The sequence below is a fragment of the Asterias amurensis genome, chromosome 8, assembly GCF_032118995.1.
Source record: "Asterias amurensis chromosome 8, ASM3211899v1".
Classification (NCBI taxonomy): domain Eukaryota; kingdom Metazoa; phylum Echinodermata; class Asteroidea; order Forcipulatida; family Asteriidae; genus Asterias; species Asterias amurensis.
The window spans coordinates 5,062,359-5,089,715 of NC_092655.1; the positions used below are offsets into that span (position 1 = coordinate 5,062,359).

At 36.8% G+C, this 27,357-nt stretch overlaps 1 protein-coding gene across 1 annotated transcript; it reads right to left on the reverse strand.

The window, feature by feature from the left end:
• Positions 1 to 27,357, reverse strand: LOC139941140 (uncharacterized). The gene is made up of 4 exons (XM_071937589.1): positions 26,983 to 27,357; positions 10,318 to 10,490; positions 6,029 to 6,124; positions 1 to 4,701 (listed from the first exon to the last, which is right to left on the reverse strand). Exons 2-4 carry the CDS (start codon positions 10,474 to 10,476, stop codon positions 4,591 to 4,593), a joined length of 366 nt encoding a protein of 121 aa, XP_071793690.1. The 5' UTR covers positions 10,477 to 10,490; positions 26,983 to 27,357; the 3' UTR covers positions 1 to 4,590.

Sequence of the window (27,357 nt, forward strand, 5' to 3'; positions counted from 1 at the left end):
CGTAAATGAACGTTTGTTTTATTTGTCAATGAAGGTAAAATTAATTAAGATAAATTACAGTTTTTATAAATTTCAAACTTCTATGATATAGTAAACTACAATTTAAAAGAAATATATAAAGCCTTTTCTAAATATTTCACGAGTCATTTGAGTCTCTGAGGTTTCAACCAAAATGACCCATGCAAATAGTTGTTGTGCCTTTCTATTATCAATGAAAGAGCATCTACCATTCGTATAATAAGTTCAAATAACACTGCTCAATTATTACACATATTAAAGATTGGTTCAAATATTTGGATGTATAGTTGATATGTAAATGAAGGGATGAACCTCTCCGTCATGTGAGAATTTGTTTTAAAAAAATTAAAAAAACCCTCTCAACACCCCTTCTTCATAAGACTCAATTATTTTAGAAAAAACTTATGCAGTATTAGACTCTGTATAAACACAGTTTTTGTTTACACAACGTAAACCTTCAATCCATCGTTACACTGTTTTCATAAATACTAATGCCTAGTGTACAAGACATGCATTTCTGGTCAAACAAACCCTAAAGGGTCATGAACTATTTTTTATTGTGTTATCGTAACATATAAATAAGGTGCTCAAGCATCTTTTGGGGGTAAGTTATGCCAAGTTATTCTTGAAAGACATGACAGGTTACTCTTAATTGACTCTTATATGGACAGACTCCCCTATGACCAAAGTGAGTCAAAAATATCCTTCATTTGACCCAGTCTGAGTCAAGGGGCACTGATTTTTTTTGTAGAGCTATATTTTAAAGTCAATATATACAGTCTGACGAACAATTTGTAACTTATTTTGGGAAAATAATCAGAAATAGATCTCTCAACACAATCTGATTCCTTTTTTGAAATATTAAAATAAAAACAAATATAAGTGGCACCTCGGACCGAACTGTATACTTTTGTGCAGCGTTAATGTTTTTTTGCTCGGTTTAAGTTGTGTGTAACGACCGGGTGAAGAACAATTACATTGTGTTTGGTTAAGGGATCACGCTTCAGTTAAAAAAAAAATCAATTTCGGATGAACACATCGTATGAATACAAGTTTTTTCACTAATCGTTGTTGTCATCACAGGACACCAGAAACCCGTGGGCCTTGTTTCAAAACAACCGCCATTTATCATCAGCCGGTCATATACTCTACTTGGGGAACACACACCTTATCTAAGTCGCTTCCGGGTATAAAAAGTGTAGTGTGGTAAAAGTGGACACAGATTCATTGATAGAAAGTTATGATAGTTACTGGAAAGACCCGTGGCGACCATGTGTAAAGTTCTACACTAGACCTCTTATAATGGATACAAAACTGATAAGCTTTTTATGGGTGTTAAGAGATGTGGGAAGGGTGAATGCACGGCGTGTCATCCGCTGTAGCATTCGGAGTGGGGAATTAAAAACGAAAAGAAAACGGAGTGGAATATATTAACAAAAATTACAAAGGGGTAATGGGAAAGCTTTTTCGACAGATTGAATTATATACGATGATAAATTCATTTGCAGTGTTTGCTCGCTTGGAGATGTGTAGACAAACGAGTACCGTTGAGAGATGTAATTGGACATGACATCCATTATGGTATCATTGACCTATTGGGAATAACAGGTTAGGATTCATGACAGACTGATATGATAGATTTCGGATCTGTTTACTTCTCTGTCTTAATGAGGAGGGTGAGTAACCCCCCCCCCGCCTTTAATCTTTTACAAGTTCACTCGTCGAAACATTGACACCGAACAAACCCAAGTCTGTGAACCGGTCAATGTACTTCATCTAATGTCACTACGAATCGTATTAATTACTGTGTAAAACTAACAACAACAGTTATCGAAGGTGAGCGAAGGGCTCCGGAGTGTTGGCTTTGGGAGTGGGCTAGGTAACTTGAGTTTGAGCAGGGTGCTAGGGGGCTGGGCTAGATGGCTAGAGGTAGCTTGGTTTTGAGGAGTGGGCTAATTGAGTGGGTTTGAGAGGTGGCTAGGGTGGGCTTTGCTTGGGCACAGGGATTGGGCTAGAGATGTGGGCTTAGGAAAAGGATAAATGAGTGGGCTATGATGGGAACGTGGGCTAGAGGATGTGGCTAGACAAGTGGTCTCTGAGGAGTGGGCTCTGGTGGGGGATTGAGGTAGCCTCGGGGAGTGTGCGAAGGGTGTGGCTAGAGGACTGGCGTTGGAATGTGCTTTAGAAGTAGTATAGGGGATTGGTAAGGTGGGGGGGGGGTGGGGGGGGGATTGACATTACAAACCAGCTCATCTTAGAATCGCCACTACTCACAAAAGAGATTTTTACATGGTGTCACCACAAACCTTATCTATTGGCATTAGAGATGAATAATTTTGCAATGTCTTCGGCATAGTGCAGTTAGGTGAAGAGGAACACTCGCTCCAATTTATATTAGTTCCAATTTCAGATAAACAATTAATTTATTTAAGGTCTGTTCCATTGACCTCATTATTAATTCCGATAACTACAGCAGAGAGAAAACAGGTTCCTTATTTACCATGTTTCTGATCTCATAAATAAGTGCACGCATGAATAAGTCTCATAACGCGGCATCTTGTCTACCACTGAGTTTTTCTTCAGATGTCGATAGTCGCAATAAGTAGAAATACGACAGTGAAAGATAAACCAACCCTAGAAGGTTATATTATAAATGTATTATTTATTAAAACACAAAGCCGGGGGAGTTGAGGATACAGTTTCAAGCAAAGGGTGATACATGATTCCTTCAAATCACACCCAGACATACTTTCTTCCTTTTTGTCTTCATGTTTAAGATAACGATACAATAATATTGCTGCTCCTGGAGGAGAGTGGAATCATTTTAACTTGAGTACCGTGGATTTTGATTCAGGTAGAAAGAAACAAAAGACGTCAGGAGATTCTGAGAACTGTTATTTTTACTTAATAAGCACCGGGGTATTGTTGTTGTTAGAGATTTTGAATTGATTTAAGACGGACAGCCTGTCCTTCTATTTAAATTGACTAAGAATATTCTGGGTTTTATTTAGGTCATTTTGAGGAATGTTAATATATTTTAAATACAGATATTTTGTACAGCTTTATCTTGTTTAGTTGTTTGGGGCTTAACTTTCTATTACAATCTTGTTCTTAATAGTTTCTAAAGAATTAAGAGTTATTGAAAACTTAATTATATTGTTAATTAATGAAAATAACATGGTATATAATCTAAGCAGTATTCTTCTATAGTTAAATCAGCCACATATAAATTAAATTGTCTTAAAGAACAAGTGTCGTATTTGAACTTTCGATTAGTGCATTTAAAACAATTAATTATTTTGGATTCTGATTATCATTGACTAGATCGTTACTTATGAATATTATGGTCCACAATAAAATTGTCAATAAATTTGTATAGTAAACTTGTTACCATGACGGTGTTTATTTCACGGTTTTCAACTAGAAAACCCCTTCAGGTGATTTTCGGTCCTGCTTGGTAAATCAGCATTCAGTATTTCTTTGTGTGTGTTGCGTGTGCGTCAGATAATCAAATCTATTATTAACCACGAGGGGACACTTAACGTTTCAGTCAGAAATTTTGCTTAAAATCGAGTTACATCTATTAGATTCAGATTGCACATTCGCATAAATAGTTATAGTACATTTCAATACCCCTCAAAGAACCTACACCTTGTGCTTTGTATACGTTTCTTTGTAGATCTAATAATGATGATTAAATAAGATGCTACACGAAGAGGAAAAATAATTCAAATCTTAACTTGCATGATTGCAGTATTATTATTTACTACTACACAATTCTCTGATCAATAATATCGATGTGGTACGGTACCGGCCGGGTGGTAAAATGCAGAGAAACTTTCATTAAACCCACAGCGATTGAGAATCGAAAAAATCATTCTTAATCAGTTGTTATATTTCTTCAGTTGTTGTATATACAGGTAAGGCTCGTTAATCCAAAAACGGGTCGGCCGTTATCAGGGGCCATTAAGAATTGAAGATGTTTTTCTACTTCACGCCAACCTTTGATTTCAACAAATTTTCTTTGCATATTATCTCTTTAATTTAATTTTATTGTTTAGGTTTTCAATTATATTTAGTGAACAACCAACCAATATTTTCGAAAAATATGGCAAAATGGTTAAACATTGATAATTCAGACTGGCCCCCATTTTAAAATATTGATCTTGAAATTCATGTAAAATGAAGAAAAATATTCAATGCACTAGTTGGCCCAAAGCATGTAACCTGAAGTAAACCATTAAAATGCACTAAAAAACTACAAACTTAATGATAATTACACAGCACACCGGCATTACTAAACAACCAAGTATTTATACTGCGCTCTTTCTTTGCCAATCTCAACCTTTCAACAAATCAATGCTCATCCCCTCATGGAATGAAATTAACATCTTAACCAAAATGTCAAACTGAGAGTTCTTAAACTCCTGGTCTATTTCTTACAATATATTCCGCAACACCCATATCGTTTGAAGAAAAAAGAAAGCAATACAAACACATATGAACCTATTTAAGTTGTTTAGTTCGTCCTGATTCTAAATAATTGTTGTCAAATTTCAGAGCTTTTCCCGCCTAATTCCAACCGTTGTCATTTATCTCGTCTGCTTCCTGCCGCCATTGGTCGACCGTTAATTGGTCCAGGACTGTGTCGTCCTCACTCGTTGGTACTACCAGTTGCTTTGCCTGTTTGAAAGACACATAGAGGTACAAAATCAACTCATGTTTGAAGTATGAAGTTAAAGTTAGAATTGGTTTATTAGCATGATTCAAAACAATTACATAAATGGTAAAGATACTGAACACAGCATTATACATAAAAGAACAAATCTGTGAAAATTTGGGCTCAACTGGTCACCGAAGTTGCTAAAAATATGAAAGAAAAAACACCCTTGTTGTACAAATTTATGTGCGTCCAGATGCATAATAAAAGGCTTCATATCAGGCCTGAAGTATTTTTTTAAATATAAGTTGAGTGAATTATCATTCTAAAATACTATGCTACTTCAGAGGGAGCTGTTTCTCACACTAGTGTTACTTTCAAAAGCTCTCCATTGCTCATTACCAAGCAAATGTTTATGCTAGTAAATATTTTGGGTAATTACCAACAGTAACATTGAAACAAAAACAGACTTCATGCACAATTAGGGTATATATGTAAACTGCACATGGTTGTCTTCTAAAGGTTTATATAATGAAATTTATTGGATTACTCAAGACTGCGCAATGGCAACTGATCAAGTCCCTTTTCGTCATGTGAATATCAGTAAAGTTTAATATTAGTACCGTATAATTACGTTTCATATCTTGACGCAATTGAGTCAAGCCTAACAGTCATTGATCATCGAGACAAAGCTCACAATACATCTTTTGGATAAATCCTGTTAACTGAATGCCAAGAATATTTAGTTGTTGATAATTCGATGAGAATTCTGAGAATAAATCAAATCTTAGAAGTCGTTTCTGCAATTACGCTGCTTCATTCTTAATATATAATATTATTTTATATTTTGTTGGTATTTTATATTAACATGGTAATACTGTTCTGTCGTTTGTGCTCGGTTATTCACACGCGCAGTCCTTTTACCAAAACATTTTTAGGCTGAAGTTATCGACCATATTACGGAAAAAACAGTGATAGATCTGTACAGATTTTTTAGCAGTTACATATAGTGCTTGAAGTATATGGTTTTGAAGTAATTTAAATTCAATTATGCTTTTTTCATTTTTTCATACTCTCACACAAGAAAAAATAACGTAAAGAATCAAAAACAAAGTAAGGTGACCAAAACAGTCATTGAAACTGGATAGTAAAACAAGGCGTAATGAGTTAAGTGATCACTCCTTGTAGAAATCGGCCCTATAAGACAAGACATACATACAGACAGCCTGACAGACAAACAGACATAGACAAGAAAGGCATTGGACTAGACAGACAATTATAACTACATAAAAAAAAATAAAAAAACAGCATTATTGTTTATGATAACAGAGATAGTTCAAACCAACTCACCAAAGATTTTGCAATTTCTTGAAGCATGATCAAGTTTCGTTCTTTCTGCATGCTGTCTGTACCCATCTGATCAGATTCCACGCGCCAATGCCGTTTCTACAAATAAACAAAAAGATAAAACAAGATGAAGACTTCAAACTATTGAAATTTTAACTTGTCAGGGCTAGAGATTAGCGATTAGTGTTTGCCATGCATGGATGTATGATACATACTGTATACTCAATTCAATGAGACTACCGTTTTATAATTGAATTCAATTGAATTACACATCAAACAGACCTATTACTTTTAAAGTAATAAACCACTAAGGAAACTCGATGGGCAAATTCAAGTGACCTATTATAAAAAGCTTCAAACTAAAGTATTTAATTACAGAAGGACAAGCTGAAATGTTAAATCGAACCCTTGACACGCTTGATGTTGAAAAACTGGCGACAAGGATATAAAACAGATTTATTTTCTACGCTAGGGTTTTTGTTTTGCAATCCTTGAACTTGTTTTGTTTTCTCGTAAACCGATGACCGATGATTAATGACATGTGGGTGTTTTTAAAAGTAACAAATTGCATTCATATAGATGTTTACTGAGACCTTTTATAGTCGATGTTTGATGATATGATATTTTTCCGGACTTAGGCGCCGGGGAAAGTCAAGACCCAGCCGGTACTCGCGGCAGGTGTGACCGGTCTATTAGGCAACAAACACGGCACTCGGGTACGGATACGTACACCGGAATCCCGGCATAACACCTGCTCTTAACGAATACACCTCGTAGATCGGTTACAGTTTATGGCTAGGCGATCGGGCAGTAAAGAAGGTTGTAGGAAGGGTAGACTTTTTTCTTTTTGCAAAATGACACAGTCAGTTCCGGGTGGAGTGTCTCCTTTAGGCAAGCAGTGATCCAGTTCTCCATCACACCATTGATTTCATGTCAGTAAATTGAATACTGTTCAGTGGAAGTCGACCCTTAAGCACAAAACGTGTTGTCAGAATTGTAAATTGTAACAAGATCAGAATGATTAGGGAGGTATACTCTGTTCTGGATGGAAAGTCACACCTTACAGGCTTTAAAGAACTGTTTCTTAAAGAATTGTTTCTATGGTAATATTGCTGCTAGAATCCAAAGGTTGCATTTGAGGGAGTGTTCATTGATTACATTACGCCTTCAAATTAGCAACTTAGCTGAAAAGATAACACAGAAATGCCACGCGCAGTTATTAGCGCTGGATCAAGCCGTATTAACCCCAAAGTGGTTGTACCGTGGTTGTACTAAATGTTTGTCTGTCAATAGGTTTGGGGACAAAAGCAAATTCTCGCTTAACCTTAAACCTAAATGTTGTCTTTAAATAGCTGCTTATAATTGAATCATTGTGTACATGTAACATTTCTCATAATATATTACTTTCGTAATTTCAAGATAAATGAGTGTGCTTAATTGTATTGAATGACAGCATTGACATACATGTTACTGATTGAATTAAATCCCGAAAGCACTACCGACAATGGCGTACGGGTATGTTACACACACGTCACTAAATTGATCTCAAATTGATGATGTCCGAAAATTCAAAAATCACCAAACCGTTCTTCCAAGACTGAAACTTCTCACATCAGTTACCAAACCCGCGGTCAACCATGTACGTATATAAAACAAAACCTCCAGCAATAAGTTACAAGTAAACGTTATATTAATTTGATCAAATTACTACTCATCATCCTTCCATTTATCGAGCCAGAAGGTAAGCAATACGGATTGGTTGGCAGTGAAGGTCGATCGTCAAGTATAGTAATAAATGTCACTAACCAAATGCATCCGGACGCATTTTTTTGTCTGTACATCAAAATTGCCACTATCGTAGTGCTTTTCAATGTTGATTTTATTTTCTTGTCCTAAATCGATTCAAAAAATGGAATCCTTAATAAGAGCTTTTCAATGTTGATTTTTCTCTTTCTTGTCCTATTAATATAAATCGATAAAAAAAAATGGAATACTTGAAAAAAATCAAGAATTTTTTTGAGAATGGCAGTTCAGAACAATAAATGCCACCGGACCGTCCTCTTCATAAGATTGCAGCCTGATAACTCTAGAGTCAATATCTTGACTGGAGGCAGTTCACCTGTTGGTATTTCAACGACTGTGAAGTTTTAAATCAACCCAAACATCCTCCTCCCAATCGACGTACATCATGTCACATTGATTTCCCAAGGTACAGGTTGTTGACGGCCAATTGATAAAACTTGATTTTCAAGGGCTTGGTCTTCAGAGGAAAAGGCGATCCAGCATAAAGACGTCTGAAATCACACTTTAAGTGTTGTTTTTGTATAAACAAAAAACAATTCTTAGAAAATTATTTTGAGCATAACAACGGTGCCTTTTTACCGTTTCCTGATACCATCAGTCTTATTTAAACCCACTTTCTTAATTGGCAGAAGAAAACAAACGAGAAGCATGCCCACAGTGAGATAAAAAGCCACAAGAAATGCTCTTGTATGTTTTGCAAAATTTGTGTCACTGCATTTCGGCATAGAAAGTTTATACACGATAAGTCGAATTTAACAAGAGTCCTGAACGCACAATAGCTGAAAGGGTATTAATGACACGACAAATGTGGCAACCAAAAATCACCAAATGGTAATACGTCATAATGACGTCATATGTTTGTATAAGAGTCATTATAATAAACGATATCCGTCAGTGTAATGAGTCAAAACCATCGATCCTTGCAGAGGAAGAATGTTTTTATGGAACCCCAGTTGTCGGTTATCAACCACCTTGATAAATACCATATTTGTTCTGTTTTTCTAATTTCAAATATTCCCTTTAATTTTATACCCATAATATGTAAAGTTCGTAACAAATTGAAGTATATTTTAGTATGTGTAGAGCATGTTCTAATTGTGGAGACTTTGACTTCTGAATTAAATTTGTGTTACTTAAGAAAATGTTTCGTCATCAGTTCAGTACCTCCCCAATAGTTAATATTGAACTTTGTTTCCAAATAATTAAGTCAATGATCATTAGTTTTAAATAATTTAAAACTGTGGTAATTACGATTCTACCAAAAACTGCCCCATTCATATTACGTCATTAACTCAATTTTGCGCCAGGAATATCGATTGACACATTACTGCGTGGTCAGTTACATCAGGAAAGCGTTTTCAACTGTCATGATTAATTAAGGTTGATTCATAGTGAAATCAATTGATATGAATAAAATAAACCATATCATGGAGACTTCAGTCGATAAATACATCCCCTAAATCAAATAAGAAAAGAGTAAGGGCGTAAGCCTATTTGTATTTTGAAGGGAACAAACTCTAAGCTTTCCCACACAGCTACCTCAATGCAAAAGGCAGCATACTACATCATGATTGCGTCAGTTTTCCATAATGTATATGTGTGTTTGTTTGTTGTCATACTGTGCGTTCTGATTGCAACTGGTCATTCGACTATATTCATTGGCAATTTATAGATAATAGACTAGAGTATGTTTACAGCAAGACACGACGAGTACAACAAAATGCTGCGTATTTTCATTGTTGAAGGGTCACTTGGACAACAAACAATTTCATCTTTCAATTTCATAAATTGCAACACTCATACCCAGTGAGTCCTTTGTAGAATTTCTGTGGGCACAATGGGAGCGCAATGATTTGTAAGACTTATACACATTAGAGAAATTTACTTGACACTACCACTGTGTCCACCATATCTCGAAAGGGCTCTATGAAGTTCAAATTTGCATGGAAGCGAACATCAACGAACACAGTTTTCTAAGACACAAACTTTAGCACAACATATCTGTATACAAAAGCATTGTACTACCTTTTTTTTATATATATAATGTGACCACCTAAACAGAATTTTGTGTTTTTTATTGGTTTGGAGCTCTTCCATTGATTACAAAAAAAATAAAAATAATAATCATCACGTTGGGAGGGTAGGGTGGTCGGTCACCTGGGGGTAGATACTCGGTAACGCAAGCGTTAGCCGTGGATTGAGGTGCATGCTGGTCTGGCTAGCGATCAAGTTTTATCACTAGCTAGACCAGCATGCACCTCATTCACGAGTAAGCGCTTGCGCAATGAGCATTTGCGAAAAGATCTATGGGTGCGTTCGTTTAGCTTCCCTGGGTCGACCCCGGTTTGTGGCGTGTTTTTTCCCCAGGACAAACGTGTGCAGATAATTACCCACGTTCGTCCTGAAAAAAAAAACCCGCCACACACCGGGGTCGACCCAGGGAAGCTAAACGAACGCACCCCTGTGACATGTCTAGTTTCTTGACTTACCCTTAATACATTGCTACCTGTCATGTGTGAACTCCTTTTACCACCAGGTCCCCATCCAGGATTCTTGTAATGTATCTGCCCTTGGCATCTTTGAATTTCTGCCATGAAGAGTAGAGAGACTAATACGCTAATGAGTGTTAACATCCTCATGTCGGCCATCTGTACAAAATTACCTGCAAGCAACAAAAGTCCAGGTTAGATTTCGAGCAAAATGAGGGTAACACAAACTACTCACTTCTTCCGATGAAGAATTTATTTAACCGGTTTTTGAATAATTTATATTTTCATAGAACTATTCTTTTGTGTGCGTGCATTTGATGCATGCTTTAATCCTGAAATTGTTAATTTCTATTTCGTTCTTGCAATACATAATCTAGGCCTAAATTCTCCTCAAGATTGACAATAACTACAAACATATGTTACTAATAATTTGACAACTAATTCCAAAACATTTCCACAAGAAAATATCAGAGCAAAAAAATCTATAGTTTTCAAAGCCATAGGGAGAAAAACGGACAGAGAGAAAATAAATAAAACATTGCGACTTATCAATGATATCTGATACCAAAATCATGTTCAGGTTGATCAACCATTCGCTAAATTAAAACCGACGTGAGGATCAGATCCAATGCAGAGATATTCAATAGAGGCTAAATTGAAATAAAAGGGCACGCACTTGGGGACCGGATTCAATAATGATACATATTTAAGATGTCCTTCATTCCATGCAAGTTGGTCAAGCAATTCAAAAAATTAAGGTAAAGTACCAGAACAGTCCATCTCAATGAGTGGAACTATAAAACAACAGAGGTTTAAGAGTTCGTTTTTCTGTTTTGTCTTCAGTAGAGTGCTTTCAGCGCGCTGTCGTATTAATATTAATAGTGAACCATGTTTAAAAAAGCTGACAAATATATTCCAAGATACAATTGTGTCAAGTGGAATTAACGACCAAGGCTTTCCAAAAAGCAAACTAAAGGCACGTCAATATCTAGTTAGACTCTAAACACCATCCGGTCAGATTTGACTAGGATTTGGGGAACCAGGGGGTCTGACCCTGTTTCGGGTCAGATTGACACTCAAAGCAATTTAAATTAAGGCTTTTACCTCAGATTCTGTGTCAGTTTGAATTTTGTTTCTGGGTCACATATTGACTAATAACCGGGTCAGGCTGTAACAGGACCCTGACCCGAGTCAATTCTGAACCGGGTGCAGCTTGAATCCAAGACTCCTATTACTCTGCCGTTGAAACCCAGAATATTAGAAGAATTCTGAACACTTTTTGATCATCGAAGAGTTTGTACTAATTAGACTACTACATCAAGTAGATTTGAGAACAAATAGTCAATAATAATTAAAAAAAATCTTGAAACATAGAACCCGCCATGACAGGTACCCAAGGTGCTTCACACATACAATAAAACTAAGAAAAAAGGATGAACTATCGTATAGCTTTAACTAATGAGCAAAAGCGTTAGTTAAAAGTACAGTAATTATGTAAAATGCAAGACTGACTTGCACAATAATGTGCGGTCTATTTGCACTCTCGTTTTCTGATAAACATTGTATGATTCAATTACTAAGACCGAATCGACGAGACCATTAGAGCACGAAACCTGATTACCGTACTTTACATGACAATTTCACTTCGACAGAAATAATAATAAATTTCCGTGAACTAAGCAAGATATTTTTTAAGTGGTGGTAGCTCTCGGATTGTTAATGCATGCATTGTATAGTTCAGCACTAATCCACACTCTGAAGGTTATATATTACACTGGAGTTATAAGAATACGACAATTTAGAACAGGCAATACGTTTTGAAGTCACGACATCATTTAAAAGACATAAGTGACGTTGAAATGGTAAAGATATAAATGTGCTTCAAATGATCCAGAAGGGATGAGCGTGAAACAAAGTAAAATAAGTGAATTTTTTGTTGTTGCCAAAATCAACAGCACAATATTTGTTTACGCAGAAATGTTCAAGTGGATTAAATGGATACGAAAGCCTTGTATAAGTAATGTGGTGTCAGAAACGAAAATTGGGCGAGGTTCATGGAAAGGACTATGCAGTCCAGTGTACCGGCTTCACATTGTTAACAACTTTCACCTTTGACCCAGAATATTTGGAACAGGCATTATTAGATTCCAAAGCAACCTCGAAGAACCAATGAAATCTAGTACGAGTCCCACCCGAAGCATGATCTGGATGTAAAGGTAGTACTAGCTTGTAGTGCCCTTAAAACAACAACACTTAACTAATTTAGATATACATGCTCTGAGCAGCGGTAATCGGAAGTTATAATTATCTGATCAAGTACGTCATTCTATCCCACTCTTAATAACTGCCGACAGCAGAATAAGTCCACTTTGCATGAATGTCATATCAAACAGACTGTTTATAAAACTTTGTGATTGAAGTGATGTTTGAAGCTTTGAATGGTGTAAGTAATATATGTTGGGTCTGAAGAAAAGAGCTGGTTTGGTCTCGACGTTTCAGAGCCAACACTTACATGGTTGTATGCCCGCAAGTTAACTATTATGTTTATTGTTTGGGATCGAAGTTACGATGGTGGGAAATGAAAACCAAGAAGCACCATTTGAGACCATAATAAGACAATCATGTAATTGTGTCAAGTGTATTGTTCATCTAATGATATAATATTCTGTCTTTAATTTTCAATAGGTCTGGGTAGTTTTGACAAATCAAGAAAAAATTGTCCATCTTCTTGAAATAAGAACACATCTTCCATAAATGGGTAGGTACTAAAATAGTTATATAGGCTTAACTGTAAGCATGGCCTATATGTAGATCTGCTTTCGATTGCTTTCAGGAATACGATAGAAACAGAGGGTCGCTTACTTCTAGAAACTACAAGGCTCACCTGTGAGCCTTATAGGGGTCTCATATTTAGGGCCTCCTTAACGCTATACGTTTTTCAAATCAGTGTTGATGGGTGAAAGTTGTACGACCGTTAGCCAGCCAGAACTGAAGTTTCCTGTGTATACTGTACACCTAAAGCTTTCCCCAACCTACTCAATATACATTCATAATGCTTGCATTTCCTTTTTGTTGAGTGAAATTAAAATACGAGACCCCTATAAGGCTCACAGGGGAGCCTTATAGTTTCTAGAAGTAAGGGTCACTTAACAAACTATACCTGCTTAAATACCAACCAAGAAAGTGATTTGTACAGGGTATGTGACTGGTTTCAGTCAATCTCGCTAAGCGATTAACTAGGCATAAACTTCTGCTTAATATGCCGATGGTGTTTACGCTTACCTCGCATAAACTTTTATTTCCTCATGCATTATGGCAAATTTGGACACCATGGGATATACCACGCTATCTACTTCGATGGACCCAGCTTTAATCCCAATTCAAATGATAGGCACGAAAAGTGCATACATGCTTTTGATTCCCCTATCCAATTACGTGGGTTTCCAGCAATCAGGAAATGAGAACACGTCTTTCATTTTGATCTTTCTCGGACATTATGGACTCTAGTGCAATAAGAAGCACTTTTGAAGATAACCAAGTTTTATAACCAAAAACATCTGTAACTTGACAAAAAATGTACACTTTTGTGGATTCCCCGTGTCATTACAAGGATTGAGTGTGATTAGATTGACAAACTACGCGGCTGGCTATCCACTAGTGCAACCAATAACACACCCCAGTCAACACACCGCTCTTGGGACGTCTCTGACTATTTCACCGGTGATTGGCCGACTGTAAAGTGCAAGTAACAAGGTCTGAAACCTAGACTCGACCGAGATTCTAACACAATTATTGTTTGATGACCAAAATGCGATTGAAAAGTTCAGTTTGAGATCGCTAACTACTTTATGTTTTAACAACCACCCAAGCAGTACAATGTCAATGAAGAACCCATTCACTCATTTCCAAACCTCCACGACTGACTGCAATCTGCCGCGGCCAATTAGACACTTTCAGGAGCCTTTCCGGCAAGTATTTTAAGTGAAATCTTTACCTCGCAGTCCCATGCTCTTTCAGACTTGGCCATGAGTACTTTCTGTGCATATCCAAGGTGTCATAATTAACTTAATTTCTTTAGCAACTGAAATATCTGCGAGTTTAATATGTGTTTACCGTGCACTCTTGTGTGTTTCTCAGAGCACTTACTGGAAACGTCTTGGAAGTAGGAATTGAACTTAAAGGAACTCTCTGATCGCACTTTCAGTCAGTCTTTCTTTAAGTAGAATCAAGTATACAGTTTTGTTTGGTACTCGGGGCACAGAAAATATTATGCTTGTGGAACAATATGTAAGGACAGTTTAATAATAGACAATCATCGTCACAAAAGGCTGAAGTGACAATCATTGTCACAAAAGCCTGAAGTGACAATCGCTGTCACAAACGCCTGAAGTGACATTGATATTGACAATAATGATATAGCTTCCAGCGACAAGAAATGAGGCAAGTTTGTATCAAAACAAAGAGTAAGACACACAATAAGAACAACTGCACCTCAATTCATAATTATGTATTCTTTTAAAGCGCGTTTTGTTTTGCCTGTAATATTTAATATGGAAGGTTAAAGAACTCGGGAAGGTGCTGAGTCTTTTTCTCAGTTTATGGTATTTCATGCATAAGTCATATTTTATCTTCAAGGCATAAACAGTAAACATGTTACTTGACCCCTAGGAGAACATTCTCCATCGACACTAATCGATATCAATTGATCAATTGAGATCAATCCATTACTATAGACTAGGGAAGACTGGGTTTCAATAACTTATTGTTCTTACAATGAGTCTTTTTATCTCTTCATCCTCTAGTGGGAGATTCGACACAACAATAGACAAAACCCATGGATCTGTATGTCATTCAATCTTTACTTGCTTATGTTTTCCTACAATTGACATTGATATCTCTCATAATAACAACATGAGCTCCATTGGACGGACCGTTATACAGAAACCGTAACCTGATATCTACCAATCTTCCCCGTCTATTATACAAAGAGTGCAATATCTTCAACCTCGAGTCTATTGTCAACCTATGTTGTCCTAAATTTATTAAAAGTCAGTAACTTCTAGTGAAGGGGTCGATGTATTGTGTGATCTTTTCATACCCCACTATACGGCCTGTTCGTGTAAGCCGCGACCAGGGAGCTATTAGATTTCTCGTAAGAATATTGAAGCATCAAAATACAGCAGGTTAAAGATTTCATTGACTTTCCTCTAAACGATGAAGATTAAAATGACATTTGCTTATTTGGTGCGGGGAACTCGTTTTTATTCATTTGGAAATTTCTTTTCATGTCACCGTTGTAATTTAATATTCGTTTCGACGTAGGTAGGGATAGATAACAACATTAAAATGTAAAGTAGGTAACACGTCACACTATTTCTTTTTTTAATACTATTAAATATCATTCCCCCTACGACAACTTTATGATTTGTTTTACTGTAATGTTAAAATTCATCGATTTAATAAAAACAACGGAGGTCGATTTAATCAAAACGTTAACCACACGAACAGTAACGAAGCGACACCGTAGAAACGTTTCTCAGATTGTGTATTCATATATTATTTTCCTGCGTTGACATATCAGGGTTTTCGGCTATACCTCAAATACGCGATCACTTTTTGAAAATGAAATTTTCACACGTTAGTTGTAAACATAAACATCTACATTTGAATAGGATTAAAACAAGCGAACCCTTCCCAAAACCGAAATGCAAACTATGCCTTTAAAGGCAGTGGACACTATTGGTAATTACTCAAAATAGTTATTAACATAAAACCTTTCTTGGTGACGAGTAATGGGGGGAGGCTGATGGTATAAAACACTGAGAAACGGCTCCCTCTGAAGTGCCATAGTTTTCGAGAAAGAAGTAATTTTCAATGAATTTGATTTCGAGACCTCAAGTTTAGTCTCTGACAATTACCAATAGTATCCACTGCCTTTAAAGCCGATACTGCCGTGAGTGCTGCGATAGTGGTTACAAGTCCATCAGTGATTTTACGGGTTAACTGTCTCCTTGAGTTAAAGTTGACTTCTTTATTGCGATTGGTAAATGAATCAATCGATGTCACAGTGTACATGTCACGGTGACTACTGAGGCAACTCAAGGATCTGATATCCACAAAACAAAAACGATATCAGTTTCCATGACCACATATTTGAACCTGAGAAGCGTTAGTGTTAGAAACATTTTTCAGATTGTGTACTCATGTTATTTCCCTGCGTTGACATTATTCACACCGGGATTTTCGGCAATATCTCAAATTTTTGTCATCTTGAACTTCTCGATTGTGATTTTTATTTCAGTTAGCAATCCTTGTGTCTTTGATGTATGTTTTGCTTGTTGTATGGTTTCTGTTGTTGTCTTTTGTCCGTAGTGTTTATTTAAATTTTGCTGCTTTCCTTTTTTAATAATGCTCTTAGTCAATTAGTTTTTATAATGTATTTTTATCTAACTACAATTTAATTTTGTTGATGTGTTTGTAGTTGCTGGGCACCTCTAAAAAACTGTGCTTCATATCAATAGAAATTAGAACTCGCGGTGGAGTTAACTCATTTTGCGTTCTTACTTTTTCAAATCAATTTGTCTCTTCTTGAAACAAAAAAATATTCCGTTGTTTTCAAAATAGACCTCATATTGCTGAGGAAATAGGATTAGAAACTGTTTTGTTTTTATAAATTTAAGTCAAGGACCATGGTCCTAGTCTGCCATTACGGTTGCATCGTGCACATTCTTCCAGCCATAGCCAAAGACTACACGTACTGCATTAACAATTCCTATTTCTCCTTCAATGTAAACACTGGTTATTTGAATAAAAGAAGCTTGTTATATATGATAGTAATTTAAAGTTAAGTAGATACTTCCATGAAAGAAGCACTCTTTGATTCTGGTTTTTGTCCCAATACAAAATTTCAGATTTTTTTTTTAAATTAAAAAGGTAATTTATATCTGATCTGACGAAGTTGAGTTGATGAATTGTTGAATTGTTGAATTGTTGAATCGGATAGTCTTCAATTATTTTAATCTGGACGGTGACTGCGGCTATTTATCAATCCTAGAAACGAAGAGAGTAGAATTAACTGGCAGTTTCTGTAATAAACCCTTGGTTTTACTTTCGAAATTAATCCACATCTTGACTGGCAGCTTAGCTAAATTAATTGTCTCTTTAAATAATTGCAACTTTCTCATATATTCTGTGATGTGCTGTCTTTATATGTGCTTTTTGGAAAACTTTCTCAAAACGGGTTTGTGGATTTTTGAAAAGTAATCTTTTCGATTTAGAGGTGAATCATTTGACATAACTCTCTTATTAGTCCAGCTCCTGCGTCTTTTTTTTTGCTCTAGCCCTCTGAAGGTTTTACATATTTCTCTCATAGCAACCCATTTCCCTCATAGCAACCCAGTTTTGTGTGTGTGTAATGTTTTCATCATATCCTTGTTTGTAGTTGGAGTCTAGGCTGTCTTCTACAAACCTCGACTAAATATGAAAGCCTCATGATCTTTTGAGTTTGGTTAAAATAATATAGGCTGTTAACTTTTTTTCCTCCATCATCTACGCTTAATGTTTTGCTTATCTATTTAATATTTTGTACATCTGTTGTATCTTTAGGAGAATGGCAAGTATAAAATGAATTGAATTGAATAATTCAACGGGCAGAAAGTGAGGGGGATAGGAAAATAAGAAAAAGAAAAAGTGGAATGAAATGCTCAATTTGGTTATCCATCGACTCTCACAACCACAGTACTGTGACTCAATCAACTGCCCGTACAAATGCCATTCACTGTATTCACAAAATGCGAACGGAACCCCTTGTATTGAAGTATAGATGAGGGTATATGATTAAGTTATCCTGTACTTCATCTACAGACCTAGGACGTCAATCTGGTAGAAGTGAACTCACCAGGGACGTTAAAGTATATAAGATGCAAGTCGCTACCCAAGGGTTGGTTCCGGTTTCCCCTACATATCAAGGTCTTAGCCCGTAGAATCCCCCAAGCTGTGTCACCATTAGATTCCCTATGGTTGTATTATACAGGATTATATACAATCAGATGACTTTAAAACAATCCTCGGAGTCAGACTCTCTATACGTGAATACACTCATCGACACTGACTACTTTTAGCTTCTATAAAGGTTTGATTAAATATCTATTAACATTGCTTGTAGCTATGCTATATGTAAAAGGGACTGAACGTAAATAATATGTATGAGTTTATTTCAGAAGTATGGACCCCTGACCCACATAGCCCTGTGGTCATCTATGAAGTACTCCTCTTTATGTATAAGATCTAAAGCAAAAGGACACTTAAGATGTTATCCACACCTTAGGTTGTCGTCATTCTATCGAGGTTTTTTTTTATAGCATTGAGGTGGTGATTAAGTGACAAACAAACCTACCCACGTGTTATTGGTGAAGCACCCTCAATCATTATCTTAGAGTTATTATTCAGGGAGGTTGGGGGTTAACCCAAACAGGACCGGAAATTTGCCGCCCCCCCCCCCACCAGAATTTTCTGAATTGTCCCAACATCTGTATAGGATCACATTGTGGAAAAAGGGTTGTGATATGCGTCATCTATTTTCATAGTAATCGATTTGTCTTAGGGGTGTCATTTTAAAAGTATTTTCACCCTTTTTCCGAAAGTGGTAGCGCTGTGTCATATGACCATATCCGGTCGCCATGATCTCGAATTTAGTGTTTTCAGTCTATTTTAAGGGGCTTAAGTATTGACTACATTGTCAAGTTTGCAAAAACAAATTATGAAAAATTTCATTTTTTTCCCAAAAGGTTTTGCAACAAAAGTACACACTAATTTATAATGATATGTGTGTGTACACTATCCAATACAACTTGGTGAATTTAGCATATTTTGTTGCAAGTTTTATAAAAAATCGAGAGAAATAGGTTAGGTCAGAACATTGTGCCCGTAAGTCCATTGACCTCATTTCTGATGTAAATTAGGTTTGTGTCCGTTTCCTAGGTCACATGCTGAAAGATGGGGTGATAATGGCCCGATAAAACCGGTCACTTCTGGCATGAGATCAACAACTCGATCTTATCACACGATTTAATGCCTAGTCGGCGTGAATTGTCATACAAATAGCGTTCACTGTAACAAACTTGTAACGGTATCAAGCAATGAAGTGTCTTTAACTTTAACACATACAGCAATGTGGGTTCTTAAATTTTATCTAATTAGCAATTTTGTAGGAGTATTGTACTTGTAATTTCAGTCCAGCTCAAGATTGGCTATATTTAAGATTCAGTTATTCATCAGCATTTCTATTGAGAAATCATAAACACAATACACCTTTAACTGTTTCGAACCTTTCGAACACGTGAGTAATATACAACTATAAAGTCAATTTAGAAAATGGATTGACTTTATTGTACTTTGGCTATTGCGGGCTGGCTACGAGCACGTCATTGGTGTAGTGCATACACACAGCATGGACAGTTGGAAATAATAAACGGCTGGTGGTACATAGTGACAAGTTATAACGAACCGGAGCTGTGATATTTCAGTTACGCATTGAAATGCGCAGACTTGAACTTAATCGAGTTGGTTATGTATGTATCTTAATAATAAGGCCTGAACTTTAAACGAATAACCGAATTAAAACGGACAGCTTTAAGCCTATTTGCACATCATTTGTAGACTAATGTGTTACATCAATTGATCCTGACACTTGTGCACCCTGGAAACGAGATTAAAGTCGTTGAATGGTGAAATTAAGTATCGACTCCGCAAGCTCGTCACTTTGCGTCAATAACAAAATATCAAGTACAGGCTCTGGCACATGCTTCACAATGCCGTGATAAATAATATTAAGTATCGACTCTTGTAAATTGGTTACACCGGCGTGATTAATTAAGTATCGACTCTGGCCAAATCTTCACAATAGTGTGATTAAGTATCGACTCTGCAGCCAAGGCCGTGTCCGAATTAGCGGCTACAGCTACGGCTAGACTTCCGTGTCATCTTGCGTTGAAGTATAGGACGTCCTTGGCAACATACTTAGCGACAGTCGTAGCCGTAGCTGAAATTGCAAACTCGGATACGGACCTACACTTTATTGGCGAGACAGCGCAAAGGAAAGACAGTTATATGAATCTACACAAGACCATAGAGTAGACGACAAAGAGACGAAAGCCTGGCAGTGGTAGGGTACATCAACAACTAGTGAACCAATGGGACAAATAAAGAAATGTGGGGGGGGGGGGGGGTCACGACGATTTGGGGACTTAGTGTGTGAATGTTTGAATAATTATCCTAACTGAAACAAGATTCTCAAGAGTCATCGTGTTGTTTTTGCAAGTTAAATTGTTGGTTGTAACTTATATAGAGTTGACAAAATTAATCTGTTTACATTACGTTATTCAGAGGGAGCCGTTTCTCACAACAGCTCTCCATTGCTTGCTCGCTACCAAGTAATTGTTTATGCTAACAATTATTTTGAGTTATCACTAGTAGTGACCAGTGCCTTTAAGCTAATAGGCTATGTAACTAAATTGTAAACTAAGTAAGAAGAACAAAATTGAACACAAATTCTTGTCGAGTCCAGGCAAGGTGTTACCGGATGCAATTGATGTGAAGGTATTAAATATAAAACAAACACCTGTTCATCACACATCGCTGTTGCTTTCTTTAAATATGAATAATACAGCACGAGGTTTAAACTGCACTCAACCCAATTAGGAAGTTGTGAAGGCTGCAGTTAAACACCTCCTCCCGTCACATCTTGGCTCAACCATCGTTCATTGTCATTCAAGGAAGGAAAACAGTTCAAATTGTGTTGGTGGCCAACAATTGACAGAGTTCAATTGCGAGAAGGTTATAAGCCCGTTGCCATTTCATCGAGAAGACGGGGATTAATGGGGTGCTGGGTTAAAGTGTGCAAGTTATCCATCAAAGTGGTGGAGTACACAAACAATGCGTCAGGTACAACAGAAAGGCATGTTAAAGTAGCGTAATAAAATGTTTAACATCTCGATCAAAGACTAAAGATGAAAGTATTGCGAGTTTATCTTTTGTTTGTTCGCGGAGGTCCGTTGACCCCAACCTATACCTGATGTCCAAAAACATATATTTCAAAACCACTCGAAACCGCATCGACTTTACCGTAAAAACTGAACTTCACTCAATTGCGTGCAGGCTTATCAACCTAAATATAACACATTGCAATCGATAACCCAACCCAACCCGAAACCTTCCTAAAACCTATACCTGAACAAAACCAAAGCAAAAATCTAACCGATCCGACCTATATACTCTAACACAAACCAAACCAAACCCAGCCCAACCAAACCCGACCCTAAATCAACACAAATTAAACTTGTTCACACCCGAACTAAAATCGAGCACAACTCAAGTCCTGACCCACAGCTCTTTTAACGAAATCGAACCAATCCCATACAAACTGCGACTTATACCACTAACCTCATCGCATTGCAAACAATTTGTAACTAAATTCACCCCAAAGTAAAAGAAAAATGTGTTCAAAAGAGTTATTCATAAAAAAACGCAGTGGTATGTGCCTGCTATAATATATGGACCACCATCCTTTACACCAAATCCAGTCTACGCCATATGCCTGTGTACATGATTCAAACCCGGTTACACACCCGATAAAACAATGACAAACCCACTTGGTTGTGCTAAACCCATGAGAAAGACACGACTTGACGTCAAAACAAACGCTTAATGCACACATCACATGTCTGAGTGGGATTCGAACCTAGGTACACACATAATAACAATATTACAAGACGTGAAAGCATACACCAACTCCACTCATTAGATGTCTGTGTGGGGATTCGAACCTAGGTACACACAGAAGAACAAAATGACAAGACGTCAAAGCATACACCAACTCCACTCTTAGATGTCTGTGTGGGGATTCGAACCTAGGTACACCCAGAAGAACAACATGACAAGACGTCAAAGCATACACCAACTCCACTCATTAGATGTCTGTGTGGGGATTCGAACCTACGTACACCCAGGAAAAAGACACAACACGACTTCCCAAAGAACCACTAAATCCACTCTAAACCATGTCTGTGTTGATTTGAACCTAGGTACACAACTAGAGATGTTCTACTGGGTCTATTCCACCAGGTAAAGCAATCAAACTTCAGATGTAGTGAGAGTGGAGCACCCACATTTTTGGGGGTCCGTGCTCCTAGTCTTAATAAGTAGCACCACAAGAAGCAATTGGATAAACTTGTTGCGAAGCTCTCCAAAATAAAGTGCAACGATAAAGTCATTAATGTAGCCACCATTCCCCATTCCATCTTAATTCCACTCTGCTCGTTTGACCTCCTTATTTCAAGTGAACAATGTCTGCAGTGTATCCCCATAAGGACGGCCTAAGATCTTCAAAGCCGACAGGATTGGTTGTTTACGATTGCTGGATCGATTTCCCTTGTGAGTGCTGGTAGTTTTTTTGATGGGAGCTGTGTCGACCCAAAACCTATCAAATCAAACTGGAGTACAGCAGTTTAATGAGCGACACAGGTTGAAGTGTTACTATGGATTTATATTTCTACTTTCCACTCAAGTGGAGAGATCGAAAAAAGGCGTTTTAAATGGCTTTACACCTACACGCTTTCAAGCCGATACTCAAGTCATAATTCAAAGTCAAAGTACGCGATGGGAACATTTCAAAATTAAACCTTGAGAATCGAGGAGGCAGGCGATTTCACGAAACGCTAGTTGGGACGAGTTAACTAGTTCTATTCCTTGCTCTATGTTCTAACCTAGGATGGGTTCAATGCGTCATATCGTCAATGGATACGGAACTTAACTCGTCCCAAGTCCTAAGACTAAACCTAAGAGTTTGGTGAAATCGACGACAGGACAATGAAAACCCTGTGAATGCACAATGAAGTGGTTCTGTATATATTCACAACTTCCTCAACTGTTTTGCTCAACGCCAACCGTATATCTCCTTTGAGGTATTGATATTTGAAATAAATCTTGACACAATTTTTTTTACATTCACCAATCTTTAGAATAAATACTTATGTAAGTTCTTCGGGGCTTTTTTCTATAGTCTATATAATCAAGATCAGTCTACGCTACACTCGCCGAGGCTTGTCAGACTCTTTGCAGTACCATTTCCTCCGCCTCTTGTTCTTTAAGACACGAGTAGAAAATGCCAAACACTGTGTGTTGCCAGTATCAATAGAACGACCTGGGGCACAAATTTCCGTTCCAAAACATGAAATAGCCTCATGTTTGTTCTCCACAGCTTTCCCGTGGGTTGGGCAAAGTGGTTACGGCAGGATTGAATGGTTTTCACTCAATGTACATAACCAGAATTAAGAGGGTTTTCAATTTCAACCCGTCTACAGCTGCTTACGAGCAATCGAAAAGTGCATTGGTTCTTGATTTGATTTCTTGAAAGGTGGTGCGAGCTTATTTTTATGTCTTGAACAAATACAAAAGTGGTTATTTTATCGCAGCAGTATTGGAGTCCAAACTATGTAACTTGTAACCATAGCAAGGGCTTATCAATAGAAGGTGAATGGCTACGTCATTTCATACAGAGTGGGAGTTTTCAACGCTATGATTGACATCTCTTAATTACATCCAAGGTGGTATTGTTCGAGAATTTCAGCAACAATAGTCATCACTGACCTCAAACCGGAAGCTCAGGGTCGGATATCCGGTGACACGAAGTCATTAATAAAACTGCTTTTCAATTAAAGTGTTTACGCAGCTAGGTGTTCGTAATTAGCCTCGAGAAAAAAATTATGTTAATTTGTTTAGAGAGAGAGTTCCCATTTCATGGGTATGCCGGTGGGGAATTTATGAAATTGACTTGATACTTTCGCCATGAAATTCGTGAAACATTTATAGTAAAAAAAAAAGGCAAACTCTGAGAACGGAGACATCATGATTCATAATTTGGAACAAAATATGTTTCATTGATATCTTGAAAATTACCGAAAGATGAAATACTCCAAATTTATTGGCTGACATTGTTTTTGGTTGACGTCGATAGACATAAAACAGTTAAGCAAACAAATAAAGATTACTTAGTTTAGAAACTACCTTTACTCAATGTAAGTGAAGTTACTCAGCCACAAACTAATTTATAGAGAGTACTAAAATGCTTTAAAACGCTACATTGACTTCTTAAAGCTTCATTTCAGACTTCTTTGAAATTAAATTTTACTGTATTTGTCTTCTACTTATGCTGTATTTATTCAGCAGTTAACACACAGTAGATTTATAATATTGTATAAATATATGCTTGTGGTATTTTGAAGACAGACGATTTCAGGCATTAACTTATATATATATATATATATACAATCGAACAACCGTCTGGATGACGGATTTATGAGCGTGTGCAGAGGGCTTGAAAATTGTACGCAGGTAAAATCATAAATACCAATTTACAATATTTTATTAAAAAAGTGTGTATTTTCACAACCAGTCCATACTCTCATTCTTGCTTTAGGCAGGAATTTCTCCTCTGTGTTTAGGGACGGGCAATCTCCATTTTCTCTCGGATAGTTCTCTTTCTTTTCGTCTCCATTTTTGACGAATTCAGTTAAAGGTATTTAGCTTGTGTGCTTTCCTTCTTTTTCAACTATGAACGTGGGTTTCTTCAACAAAATGTAAACAACATTTAGAGCATCTCCTAATCTCTTGAATGATTAGACATATTCAGTACTCTATATTTTATATACTTCCATTTTTTCAGGCAAAAACGGAGCTGCTATTTGCCTTGGCTTCTCCGTGAATTGAAATTCCTTGATTGTTACATGGGCCAGTGCAAGAACCGCAATCTTATAAAGGAAATCGGGGCAAAGTACTCGCTCAAAAGAATTCTTCACAAATCTTTATACAAACTGTCCCTATGTACAGTCTTTTTCCCGCTTCAGAACTGGAGGAACGGGACAAACTGAGTTTATAAAAGTGGTGCGGCTTGATAATACATTCCCGTACAACCGTAGAATTTAATATAAAAAAAGCACTTTCAATTTCACTTTCTTAGCATTTTCAAGGCTGGTTGAGATTAAGAAAATACATGCATGTTTTTACTTGGGAATTATTATTCTAATAAATGATGTAACCTTTTTTTACATAGTATTCGTTGTGATGGTACCAATAGACTTTCTTACTGATCTTGCCCCCTGCGTCCAACAAAACTAAACATTAACATTTGTTTTTTAAAACCTGAGGGCCTGACGTTTTTACTCATCAAAGAACCTTTCTCGAAAGCCATATTTATTAGTCAAGCCAAAAGGAGCCTGTTTTTCATGGGCAGTTCTTATAAAGAATATGTTTGTTAGTTTCTTTTGAGCAAACTATTTCTTCATTTTGCTCGTTGGAAGAATGGTTGCCGATCCTGTGTGTGAAATCGGTCACCGGTGACCGAAAAACAAAAATAGGAAATAGGAAATAAAAAAATTACCGCAGTTATTCAATAACCTTGACGGGATAGAATAAGATAAATGTGCAGCCATACATGTTATTTTTATAGTAGTGTATAATGTTACCGGTTAATGAAAAGTAAGCCAGTCATTTTAACAAGTAACCTGAGCACCTGATGCAAAATAACTGTCAAAAAAATGTCAAATTTAAAGGGTGCAGTTTCTTTAACGCCCCGGCGAAATACTTCTTTCACGAGTAAAGCATTATTAACTTACAAAAAAGTGTCCAAGTCTTTACAAGAATGATGCCGATCGCCTTGAAAAATTTGCATTTATCAGATTTATTGTTAACATTTGTCTTCGATTTTTAAAATATTTACTCCAGCGAAAATATACGAGCATTGAGTTTAAGAGGGGGGGGGGGGGGGATATTCTAAACAGTGTATTTATAATGGTCCTTTCTGACATTGATTTATATATTTTTACGTTCCTCATTTGGAACTATTATGTGCATTTTCTTTGTAACTGCTTGTTTGGGTCAACAAATAATCAACAACACAATATATATCAAGCTTCTTAAACACAACACGCTTCGAGTACGCATCCAGAAAAAAAATCGTTTCCAAAAACATTACAGTCGTAAAAATTATTTTAGGCTAAATATATTGTTGGTTAACTTGATTCAATGTTTTAGGCAGTTGCCCTGGAAACGGACCAATTCCTGTGAGTTGAACAACGAATTTCTTGTAATCCTCTACAGCGTTTGCTTAACAGCATAAGCTGAACCAAACACAACTGCCCTAAGCAGAGGCATGATTTCACTAAATACTACAATGATTACAAGATTTGATATAAAGTGGGTGACTTCTTTCCCCCCAATTTATTCCTGAAAATTCTCTCTGCAAATAACACACAATGCACTGGATCTGATCCATTCTAGCTACCGCACAAGCAGCGCGCGTATAGAATGCCAAAATATACATCGCCGTTGGTCAACAATCTAATTTCACCTCTATTGTGAAATTGTAATCATGCGAGAGCAATTATAAATGCAAGTTGTACTGTCACTATGACATGATGATGAGCTGTGTAGAGTTTAGATTAAAAAAATAAGATTTGTATGATAGGAGATATCAATGATAACAGAGACAATATTTTAACATCTGAAGCATTTAAAAGTTCCTTTTGTTTCCACCCATGTTTCCACTTTGTTACATACTAAAACTGAGTTAATACGGACAATTAGAACTAAGAATGATGATGATAATCTTACCTTATAAGGTGACTTGGGCTTCTTAACTCCAGTGACTCTCCTGTGTTCTTCTCTTACAGTTTTCCGTATGAAGCGCTTATACTATTTCTTGGTTGCTAACTGAGAACGAACTGAGACTTGCACGCTGTGTCGCGTGCGCATAAATGTATGGCAGGCAATCTCCACCTAATAGTTACCGGTATAACAGATCGCTGGGCTTAGGACTGTTACGCGGATCTATAGCTGGGTGTTAATGTAGCCCAGTGGTCTTGACGTGAACTATTAACGATGACTATAAACGTAAATACTGTGTGAAAAATCACTCTGACGGTCTTTATCTGCTGAAATAATGAGTCGACACTGAACATATAAAGCTCTTTTTGATCAATCTCAAGA